The 12,561-nt window shown below is 33.2% G+C and overlaps 1 protein-coding gene across 1 annotated transcript in view; it reads right to left on the reverse strand.

Annotated features, from left to right (window-relative positions):
• Positions 1–6,901, reverse strand: part of LOC131040164 (uncharacterized) — a 64,897-nt gene extending 57,996 nt beyond the window's left edge. Inside the window, exons 1-3 of the mRNA XM_057973015.2 lie at positions 6,582–6,901; positions 1,981–2,046; positions 1,216–1,396 (exon numbers count right to left, since the gene is read on the reverse strand). Coding sequence (XP_057828998.1) covers positions 1,216–1,396; positions 1,981–2,046; positions 6,582–6,800 — 466 coding nt within the window. The 5' untranslated portion in view covers positions 6,801–6,901. The remainder of the gene's footprint in view (positions 1–1,215; positions 1,397–1,980; positions 2,047–6,581) is intronic.
• Between the last annotated feature and the right edge of the window lie 5,660 nt (positions 6,902–12,561).

Below are 12,561 nucleotides of genomic sequence, written 5' to 3' on the forward strand. Positions count from 1 at the left end.
ATTAGAGTTAGATAAGAAATAGTATAGTACAAAATCATAAGTAGCACATTAAAGAGGAGCATTAACTCCAGATAGATTCAAGGTCACATCATGAAAACCGTAAGAGAAGAGGATAAAATGGAATGAAAACAGAAGCTACATGAACACAGATTAGTGATTCTGGCTAGGTCAATAGTTCCTCTTATGGTAGAGTGCTACCACTAGCCCTAGATTTTGTTTCTAAGTACTAAAGAACAAGAAAGATGACTCAAACGTGAAACAAAGAGGCTTTTAGAAACTTGCATACTATAAGTGATAGAAAAGTTATGTTAACTGCCTGCTTTTATTTATCCGTTATCATAAACTTAAAACTTGGTTTGGCCAAAGAAGCATAGATGTGTCTAAAAAGTGGTGTGATTATCAGACAAAGAGATCATGTGGACCATCTAAAGAGATTGCAACTCTATCAAGACGGAAAAAAAAAGGTTACAAAGATCCATTCACACAGAAACCCAACACATACCACATTGATAAACAAAAACAACCTACCATAGTAAGATTAAACAAATGAGACAATTTATATAAGGATCAGCTGTTTTATATATTTGCACGGTACTTCCTCAGATAAGCTTAGCAAATATGCATAATTAAGCATCCAATATGTTTTTCCTTGATCTAGAATATAAAGAAACTGTGACTAAATAGTCACAAATTACAATAAGCGGATACCTTCAAATCTCATAATCATCTTATAAAAGTTTCTTGCTCATTTCATTCATATGGGTAAATGTGAAACATTAATCATCCCTTTCAAATTGAAAATTGACAATAATTCAACATCAAGCAATGTTCTCCTAATAAAGTTATTTATTTTCTCGTTTCATCGTGTACTAGTAAAGCATAAAAAGTTCTTCCGATTCTTTTAAATGCACCAATGTCATACTTCACATTCAAAACCTACAAAACTCAAAAGATCTCAAAGATAACTAATCACATAAGACAAAATGAAATCTAAATTATGGATTGAAAGCGTAATTTCTACATTCTCTTGATTATAATGGTGACCAACAAAAAGGCCAGTTCAAGAAAAGTCGAAAAAAGCACGAAAGACATGACATGTCTGTCCAGCGACCATCTCAATGCCCTAATTGTCACCTGATGTGAACAATGGAATTAAATGTTCTATAATTATGATAGTGCACTGAGCATCTAATAATAGGCCAAAAGATATCTCACCTGTTGTCTCTATCACTATATGATCAAACTTGTCTCTTTTTGTACGCACAAGCTCTGCGAGCATTCGAACGAGATCACCTCGTACTGTACAACAAAGGCACCCATTATTGAGCATAAGAATGTCCTCGGCACCTGTCGTTTGAGTAGCTACTAATGATCCATCTATGTCTACTTCACCAAACTGTGATCCAAAGTCAAAAAAATATAATAGTCAGCTTCAAACTAGTTAAGATCAACTTTCGAACACAAACAATGTACCAGCTAGTGGAAAATCAAAACCTAAAACATCGTCTAAGAAATCCAGAAGGAAGAAGCAATTATTCAATCTCGCTAAACTGTAAAACATGTAAAAAAAAAATTGATAGTATTCATAATTGTGAATAAAACAATATTCAAGCATAACTTGCTATGTCAACAAAGGCTGAATCTAGAGAACTCAAGCAAGAAGGTCAACAGCTAAAAGTGCAGACCACTAAAAGTTCCATCCCAATATAAACGTAATTATTTCCAAAGCACTTTGAAATACACAAAATAATCATAATCATGCATATAAGTTCTACAAATATAAACCATAATGATACTAGATAAGCTTTAGAACTAACCATGCCCTAGGTAAATTTCATCAATTATCTGTTTTAGAAGAAGTAATACCCAACATTAAATTGTAATGCATAGGGCAAATGAATGAAAGTAGGTGAAAAGCAAAAATAATCGATTCTTGAGAATCCAAAATTTTTGCATTTTGACTAACTCTAACTCCCATACCTCGTTTTCTATGACAGCAATTCGCTTTCCATGTTGAGTTGTCAAAATATGGTTGAGAAGAGTTGTCTGCAATGACATGGCATAAAACCAATACAAAGTAAACAAACTGTATAAATTTATTTATAAATACCATGTATTTGTATGACTAAATATTGGAATGATTATAGTCTAAGAAACTATCAATGTGTCTGAAACCAATAGATGACTTATAGATCATGACCATAAAATTGCAAGAACTATATTACATTACAATTTAACCATAATAACTAGTAAAATAAATAATGAAGGTTTAATTTACAATTGTCTTCTAATATTAAAATCAAGCTAATTCAGATGAACAATGTATCCATTAAGAAATAAATTTGCACAACTTCATTAGCATTTGCATCCTCAATCTTTTCTATTTAAGTAAGATCTTAGTTCAAAGGATATGATTATTGTTGTGTAAATTGTTCTACTTGAAACTGTCTACTTAAGTTGCAAGCGAGTGTAAATAAATTTAGGATTAAATCCTAAATAAACTAATATGATTATTTATGTTTATCCATGCTTCCAATTTTTCAAGTACTTCCCACAAAGCCAATATAAAAAGTTACCCAGATTCTTAGCTCATGTTGTATTGAACTCATCCCAAATAATTACAATACAACTCTTACACGACATGAAAACTCAGCCAAGTCTATGAATCAAATCTATGGACTTGCAGTAGATGGTTCAACTTGTAGGTTTCCAAGCCTCATTTCTATTCATTACGCATACATCATACTATTTTTTTTCAAGTCAACTATGTGTCTATTAAAAGAATTAATTCAAGAAATTTAACCCACATTAATTTCTATTACACTCTTTCATTTCCTCTTATGCTATTAGGAAACGTGTCTCAACCTTGCTCCTAATGTTAAGATTACAAACAGTGCAATTTTCAAACTATAGAATAGAAAAAACAGTTTTGGGGCTATAGATTTTGTTGATTGCCAAAATAAACATTCTAGGTTGTTTGACATTGCATCCAATGATGATTGGTGCGTAAATCTCTTCGAGCTTTACAATTTTAAAAAAAACACTGACATGGATCAATAGTCATGGCCTTCAAAAGTTGGGCCTCGCGTATTAGAAATGTAAAAACATTTATGACATATAAAAGAGTTGTAAGACGGAACTCAGTTTTGGGGCTATAGAGTTTGTTGTTTGCCAAAATAAATATTCTAGGTTGTTTGACATTGCATCTAATGATGATTGGTGCATAGATCTCTACGATCTCTACAGTTTAGAAAAAAATACCAACATGGATCGAGAGTCGTAGCCTTCAAAAGTTAGGCCTCTTATATTAGAAATGTAAAAAACATTTATGACACCTAAAAGAGTTGTAAGATGGAGTAACACTTAATGAATAACTTATGCTGTGTGTCATTACACGTCGTAAGGTATTTTTGAATAAAGACAATGAATCAAAAATGAAACATTCAAGTTGGTGACTAGATAATGACAAGATTATGGCAGTTGGAAGGAAGATGTTATTTTTTGCCTATGGGCCCATCTTCAGATTTGGATATTAGATTTCTAACTAGATATTCGGATGCCACATTTTTAGGTGGCTTTAGCTCATGGTTTTCCTAATTTCCATTTGATAGTTTCATGTATTACATCTCCTATTTACTGGGTGCTTGAGATGGAGGTAATATAGTGAGTTTTGTAGATATTGTTATGCCAAGACATGCTTTTGTAAAGGCTTAGACTCTCCAAATGCATTATAACCATTGATTACTGTATAATATATTGATTTGATTTGGAGTGTGTGATTTCCTCCTAAAAGGGTTTTCCATGTAAGTCGCTATGTTATTGTATATTGCTTTTGTGTTTATTCCCTTGTAGCTATGTGATTAGACTATTTTTTGCACGTCTCACTTCTCATAGATTAGTGTAGGAAGAATGTTCCACACCTCTACTTTCTTCCATATACCACACATCTATTCTTAGTTGTCTAAACAATTACATCACATTTACTTCCTACAAAACCAAGCTTGAAAACATCTATACAATTAGATTGCAAATCAAACAATGTGTCAAATTTTCCAATATTTTTCCAATCTGATTATTCTAAGAGGCTTTTATAATGCCTTTCCCATTGCTATCAATCCTCAAACAATCAAACACACTCTCCTTTAGAATAGGTCTTTTCTGTTCTTTGGAGCTAGTATGATATTAGCTTTGAGACTTAAATCGGAGGTTTGACACTTGCTCAATTGAATATTTTTTTAGGCCTATTCCCTTCCTTGATATGATTGAGGCTCCACATTAATAAGCATGCTTCAAAGTTCAAACACCTTTGAATCACTCATAATGTAAAATTAACTAATTTTGTCATTGCCTTTATCCTACCATCTTCAATAGTCCTCGTAAAATATTTTAGAATTAACAGAACTTGAAATCTAGTCAAAGAGATTCCACATCAATCTTTGCAAAGGTTAAATTAATAAATTCATAAAAGAAGAGAATATTCTTGAGAGAGATTGAAACCTAGATGTAAAATGTTTTATTATAACACCATTTACTGGGATGGTTACCTAATAAAAAGTACATGATCAATACTTCGAGTTATTTCAAGAAAAATAATGGAATGATAGCTGACTTAAGACAGTTGAAGGCCATATTTGACAATGTATTGACAAAACCCATGAGAAACAAAGCATTTTTAGCAGCAAAGTTTAGGGCCTTTCAGTTACATCTTGAAATCTCTGGTCAGTGAGGACCTTGGAATGCCAATTGCAGTAACTGCAATACTACAGTTGACTTGCCAGTTGCAATTCTTGATATACCAAGGTTGGCCTTAATATAGTCATCCTGTAATCTACTAACTTCCCTTGGCACATTACCCGCCAATTCATATGCGAAAAAAGAAATCAAAACATGTTAGGGTGACACCATTAAACTCAATGCTAGGGCACACAATATTTAACTTAGATATTGGCAGATGGTTGCAAGTTGATGCATTGCAGGATCATGGCTTTAAAATAACTAAATTCCCAGTCTTTCGGCAGAACCTTCCAACACAAAACAAAGAAGCAAAAAATTTCCTTCGTTTGTCAGTAGCGTGCACTAAATTATGCTGACATTGCAAATACGACAAAAATGGACGCAGATGACAATTCTTGACAAAAATTCATGCAACTATTATTGATAATCAAATAATTATAATCCACGTAACTTTTCACTTCTGTAAGAATTAACTGCACGTAGAGATTGCTTTGAGATCATAGCAACATAATAAAAGTGTGATTTAACAACTCATATAAATTTGCAAATTGAATAACAGTCTAAAACAAACTCAATTGCTTGCACTTTGATGGCAAGCATAGGCAATTTTGTCTTGAAGTGATTGATCTCGCACTAAACTTCTCATGCCGATTTTCCCGTTTGTGAGCTTATTTTAAAAACATGTGTGCGGCAAAGTTTAGGGCCTTTCAGTTACATCTTGAAATCTCTCGTCAGTGAGAACCTTGGAATGCCAATTGTAGTAACTGCAATACTACAGTTGACTTGCCAGTTGCAATTCTTGATATACCAAGGTTGGCCTTAATATAGTCGTCCTGTAATCTACTAACTTCCCTTGGCACATTACCCGCCAATTCATATGCGAAAAAAGAAATCAAAACATGTTAGGGTGACACCATTAAACTCAATGCTAGGGCACAAAATATTTAACTTAGATATTGGCAGATGGTTACAAGTTGATGCATTGCATGAGCATGGCTTTAAAATAACTAAAATCCCAGTCTTTCGGCAGAACCTTCCAACACAAAACAAAGAAGCAAAAAATTTCCTTCGTTTGTCAGTAGCGTGCACTAAATTATGCTGACATTGCAAATACGACAAAAATGGACGCAGATGACAATTCTTGACAAAAATTCATGCAACTATTATTGATAATCAAATAATTATAATCCACGTAACTTTTCACTTCTGTAAGAATTAACTGCATGTTGAGATTGCTTTGAGATCATAGCAACATAATAAAAGTGTGATTTAACAACTCACATAAATTTGCAAATTGGATAACAGTCTAAAACAAACTCAATTGCTTGCACTTTAATGGCAAGCATAGGCAATTTTGTCTTGAAGTGATTGATCTCGCACTAAATTTCTCATGCCGATTTTCCTGTTTGTGAGCTTATTTTAAAAACATGTGTGCGGCCTGCCGATTGAGAAGGCATGTTTTCTATCCAAAAGACCTAGGTTCAAATATCGGCCGACATAAGCCCTTAGTGTATAATATCTAGTGACTCTCACCAGGACCTCGCTTTGGATTCTTGGTTGTTCTACCTGGAAGCTAACTTTTAAATACGGACTGTTTCCACCTCTCTCTCTCTCTCTCTCTCTCTCTCTCTCTCTCTCTCTCTCTCTCTCTCTCTCTCTCTCACTCTCTCTCACACACACACACACACAAGCCAAATTCATGTGCTTAATATTCCTATTCTGGCTCTGGTCATATGCGAGTTTCTCTGGATAGATGTATTAAACACAAATAAAAAAGAAAAGGAAACCAAGGTGTCACAGCTCTGTACAGTGAAACTGCAATTGATGAAAGACGTTTGAAAACTAACCTTGCCCGAACCTAGGAAGCCGGTGAGAACAGTGGCAGGAACACGAGGATCTGCACCGGAAGCCGGCAATATTGCTTCAGCGTGTTGCTGCCTTGAAGTGGATGAAGTGACCATCCCTCTCCATGCGTATGTCCTGTTGCTTTCTTGCAATAGCGACCAAAATTGTGACTGTACAACGCCTGCTATTCTGCTCCTTAATTGCAGAATCCTTGCAGCCATGATCAATTCTCTAAAACCTTAGGGTTTATGACGGAGCTTTGACACAAACAAAAGACAGTCTATCGAGGTTTTAAGGTTTTATGCAATTCTAGAAGTATCTTTAAGTACCTGACTAACTAATTTGAATGAATGCTTTTAATAACTAATTTGCAACGTTGTAATGTCTTTCTTCTTTTTAACCGTGACAAATGTATCCACGAGAATAACAATTTGCTATAAATTTTAAAATATTTTATATTCGTAAATAAGAAATAATCATTAAATTCATTATTAAAAATAGTTAATAAGAGTATAAATTAAAAAAAATATTTTTTTCTAAAATCTAAAAAATTAAGAATACCAAAGTATCATGATTTCATAAGTTTATCTATATTTTTACAATATATATAAACATTGATTTAATGTTAACTCTAATTTTCATTTAATGCTAAACCTGTCTTAATTGACTTCTAACTCTAATCGTAATTAGACCCTAATCTTAATTTAATGCTAAACCTAAGCTTAATTGAACCCTTGAATATCAATCATAATTGAACTATGGTCCTAACCCTAAACCCTAATTGGATTGGAATTATAAGAGAACCATAATTGATAACCTTAAACCTAAACTTATTTGAAACCATAATAGAACCATAATTGATCCACAATACAATACAAACACGTTATCAACAATCTAATAATCTACGCTCAACATAGAAACATATTTGATTGAAATCTCCAATGCAATTGAACATATCAAAAAATAAAATATTTAGCATTCAACTGAAAAAATATTCTTAAAACAATAAGACTGATAGAAAATATAATAAAAAGTAGAAAATATAAGCTTTAATTATCTTATTTGAATGAGAAGAAAAAGCCATTATAATATACTATTTAAGATGTTTCTAAAGAAACCCGCAATTTGTTTTGAGAATAGCTGAAACCTATGCCTTGCAATACAAAAAAAAAAAAAAAAATATGCTTCACTCTCCAAAATCATTCTTCATTGAGATCTTGCTCTAAATAAAGTGAACTTTAAGTCAAATTATCATGAATATATTGTTTTTGCTAGTGAATTTCAATTGGTAATTGCAATAATTTTTTAATGCTTTCATCTCGAGTCACAATGGCACGTTTACAAAGAGAGTCTTGAAGACCTTTAACATCACACCTATGAGAATATATATGTGGTCCACTACAAAAAATCATTATACAATCAACATTGAAATGGCATTGTAGCAAAAAATTTAGAACCGGTGTAATCTCTAAATCATCTTTCTAAAAAGGATCCATACATGAATAAGTCAACTATCATCTTAAGATGAAACATAGCTTTCTCATCTTTTGGCTTACAAGAATCGTCGTCTTTCCCCTTAGTAAATTCCACATTACCTAAATGTATGAAAATGTCTTATTGTATTACCCAACCAAGGCATGAACACATCCAAATGTTAATCTCAAACTAGGTTGTAATACCCAGCCAAAATATGAATACTAAAACCAAACATCAATCTCAAATCGGAAAAGGCATGCCAATATATAAGACTAAAATTCATTAAACATTAGGGTTGACCCCACAGTGTGATGGTAAAATCATGGCGTTGTTAATATTACCATGAAGGTTCAAACCCCACGAAGAGGAGGAGGAGGAGGAGGATGTGAAGGATGACATATAGGAGGAAGAGAAGGACATGAAGGAGGAGGAGGATAAAGTGTAGTAGGATGAAGAGGAGGAGAATGTGAAGGAGGACATGTCAAAGGAAGAGGAGGATATGTAGGAGGAGGAGGAGGAGGAGATACGTTAATGTTGGGTATGAGGTCCCCCGACTGTGGTGTCACTTGGTGCGACCCAAGCTAAAAAACCTTGTGATTCACCAATCAAAGAAAATAAAAAATAAAAAATCATCAAACATTACATTTACAACATTAGACATTGCCACTCAACTACTTTATGAAAGTTACAATGAAAGTTATGATGAAAGTTTTAGAGTCAATTTTGAGGGTCTTAGAGGCTCTAAAATGGCTTGAAATTGTTTGTGATTGATGTAGCAGGTTATAACTTGATAGAGCACATCACAAGCTTTCTAACACTTCAAACACTTCAAAAATTATGGCCTCTAAAAGTTGGGTCTTCTAAAATAAAAAATATAAAAACGTGTTAGACAAATAAATGAGTTGTAAAACAAAGTTACATATTTTGGTGTGTGATTTCACACATAGCATAGGTCATCTTGTATTGGAGATAAGATGGGCACCACTCTTGGGTGGTTTTAGCCCATGGCTTAGTAATATTGTTTAATGGTTTCATGTATTGTATATATCAGGTGCATGAGATGGAGGTTGTGTGTAAGAGCCTTATAGTTGTTGAGTTGCCTATGGATCTCCATTGGCGATACTCCTATGACAAGCTTGCTCTGCAAGTATATTGTAATTTTTTGTTGATTTCTGAATAATATATTGGGAGGTTTTTTGAGTGTGGGGTTTTTCTCCCAAAAGGGTTTTCCCCACATAAATCATTGTGTTGTGGTATGTATGTTATTTATGTTTATTTCTATTAATTTTATGTGCCTATTGTAAAGATCTGCAAAAATTTTGCATTACCCTCCTCTCAAGATTAGTGCAGGAAGTTATTTTGCTACTTAACTTCCCTTCATTGATAGCCTTATTATCGAGATTTACTTCACCTCTTTTGTCTTAATGAGTTCCTCTCATGGGGAGCCTTCCTAGAGTCTTCTAATTTAGTTAGCTCATGTATTCTTTAGGAGATAACATCTTCTTCATCTCCTTCAATTTGTTATTGTCATTGTAGATTATGGATATGTTGATTCAGAACAACTTCTGCAACATTTTGCAGTTGAACACATTTTTTCTATAGCGTAACATTTTGTTGGGCTTGTTGAACAAGGTTTTGATTTTGATTTAGTAGTAGGGCATGTTGAGATAATTGAGTTTGTTAAGTTACAATTTGTGTCTCTATTTCACATTACCTTTCCTTGAGGTGGTCATTAAGATCAATCTGTTGATCAAGTTCCCTTTATCTAGGCTCATTTTCCAACTGAAAAATAGGGTTAGGATCTTCAAACGAAAGCTCATTTTATTGTTTAGAATTCTAAGGGGTACCATGTCTGCTAGCACATTGGTTTTCCAAAGTTGGAAACATGTGTGGAGGCACATCATCCATATTTATATTTTGTGCTCTAGGATTTTTTCCTTTTCCATATCTAGAATAATCATGCCTAACGATTCTCCTAGTAGATTTGACCTCATTATTAGCTAAATCGTTTGAGGTATATTGATCCTAATCTGTAGATGTAGATATCCTACTCAAAGTATCTACTTTTTCATAATTAATTAAATTATGCAAAGGTGACTTACCTAAATTTTTAGCTCTCCATTTCTCTTATCACTTTCTTACATTACGAAGGACTCCAGGTAACTCTTAACCTTTAGATTGTTTCTCATTTTCTATATTAATCTTTTGAGGTGAGTTTTTTGATCTTCCTTGATAGATTTTTCAGTCCCTTAAAGGATAAAATTATCAAAATCAACAAAATTTTGACTTCTTAACACTAATGACCAACAACTTATTGGATGCACCATGGTCTCCAAGTAACCTGGGTCTTAAAATTGATTTTTTAATTTTGTTGTGCTTGTAGCTTCGTAAATTGTACACATTTATTAATGTGTCCAATTTCACACTCTCCTAGCACCTATTTTAGTATTTCCTTCTCCTATAAGCATTGTGGGACCTTTATTGATTTAAATTAATATTATGGGTCTTATTCCACTTTATTACATAATCACACTCTTATTTGGGCCCTTACTTCTAGGTGTGCCCTTTACCATTTTATTTTGATTTATTTTTAATCCTGCCCCAAGTTCAACTTCCAAAGAACATTCTACATATCCATACATTGTGGTTTGAACCACTGAGATATAATCAACATAGAACCCCATTATCTTGCATTCCTTGAAAGTAAAAATATATATATCAAAACCAAAGCGACCTACCACCCTGGTCCCACGTTTTTTTTTCCCTAAATTTCGAGAGGATAATTTGGTTGTTCTATCTATTTTAAATCCCACTCTATGTGAATAAATCACAAATCTAAGTTGGCCTAAAGGTGATTTTAATTATGAGATCCCTACATATGGCACCCTCTCAATTTATTTTAGGAATCTTATCTTATGTTAACATTATCATCCAATTCAAGAGCAATTTGTCTTCCTAAAGAGCATATCTTATTCAATGAGTAAAAAAATACATCAAGGCATCTTTCATTTGTGTTTTATTTATGATTTCATGATGAATTTTATGTGATTTATCATGTTATTGCATAAACACATGGAGGACTTATCATAAGAACATTGCATCACCTATTGAAGGTATAATCATCCATATTCAAGCATTTCAATTAACTTATCATGTTATTGCATAAACACATGGAGGACTTATCATAAGAACATTGCATCACCTATTGAAGGTATAATCATCCATATTCAAGCATTTCAATTTCAAATATAGCCTTTCCCTCAAAAGGCAAGCTTTTCCAGTTCAATTATAGCATTAATTCCAAACCCAAGGTTTGGCCCAAGGCAAACCCCTATCCACAACCCCCTTTCTTTCCTCTTGTGTGTGATCATAGGTACTTGACGGAGCCAAAAGACCTCAAAAATCATCAGGAAGCTGGTAAGGGCTTGTCACCAAAATCTAAACCTAGTTTTCAAGGACCAAGGTGGTGGGATGCCCATGTCCCAGGACTAAGGCGCTAGGCACCTTGATCCTCAAAAACTCTGCATCAATTTTCAATGGTAGCAACTTAAACGGTCTTAGGATCTAGACCTTTTGACAATAACTCAACCTCATAAGACTAAGGCATTCGAGAACCCTGGTCCTACCAGATTAGCATCAAACTTCAATCATTGTATTGTCCTCCTATTTCTATGTTTGCTCTAGTTCTATAGTTTTACCAGTCTATTACAGTAGCTCTAACATTCATTTTCTCTTATACATTGGCCATTGTTTTGCATCACTTCAACATATCTCCCTAGTTCAATCACTTTCCATAGCAACGAAGGAATAGAAACCCTAGTGTAGACACCTAAAATTGTCCAATCTAATTAAATAAATATTTTATTTATTTAATTACTTTAGCCTAATTCTTCTATTAATTAAATAAATCTTTATTTATTTAATTAATTCATTTATCCTCTTCTAGCCTTATTTCTTATTTAAATAAATACATTTATTTATTTAAATTATCCTTTTCCTAAATTAAATCAATATCTTATTTATTTAATTGATCCCACTTATTCTATTAATTAAATAAATCTTTATTTATTTAATTAATTCATTAGCTTTTTCTACCCATGACACATGTCATTCATCTCTTGATTCATACACTACCTACCCCTTTCATTATTTTATTATTTCTTTTACCTACCCTCTAATCATAACCGACCTCATTTTACACCTCTCAATCTTATCCCTCCATTTCATATAGTGTCTTCTATATAAGGAGATGCTTCCTTCATTATCAAACCCTAATGACCTAATCATCTTTTATGCACTTGACTACACTACGATCCTACTTGCAACCACATTCCGTTCTTTGTTGAGCTCTTGTGTACATAAAATCTAAGAGCAAATATATCAAGCAAGATCAATGGAGATAGGAAGAATGGAGATCCAAAACCCTATTGGACATGTGATGGTATAATCTTTGTGATTTCATTTGATTTGCATTGTCTTAGGTAATCTTCATATGTTATGGTGGAT

Source organism: Cryptomeria japonica, chromosome 2 (assembly GCF_030272615.1).
Source record: "Cryptomeria japonica chromosome 2, Sugi_1.0, whole genome shotgun sequence".
In the NCBI taxonomy this organism is placed as follows: domain Eukaryota; kingdom Viridiplantae; phylum Streptophyta; class Pinopsida; order Cupressales; family Cupressaceae; genus Cryptomeria; species Cryptomeria japonica.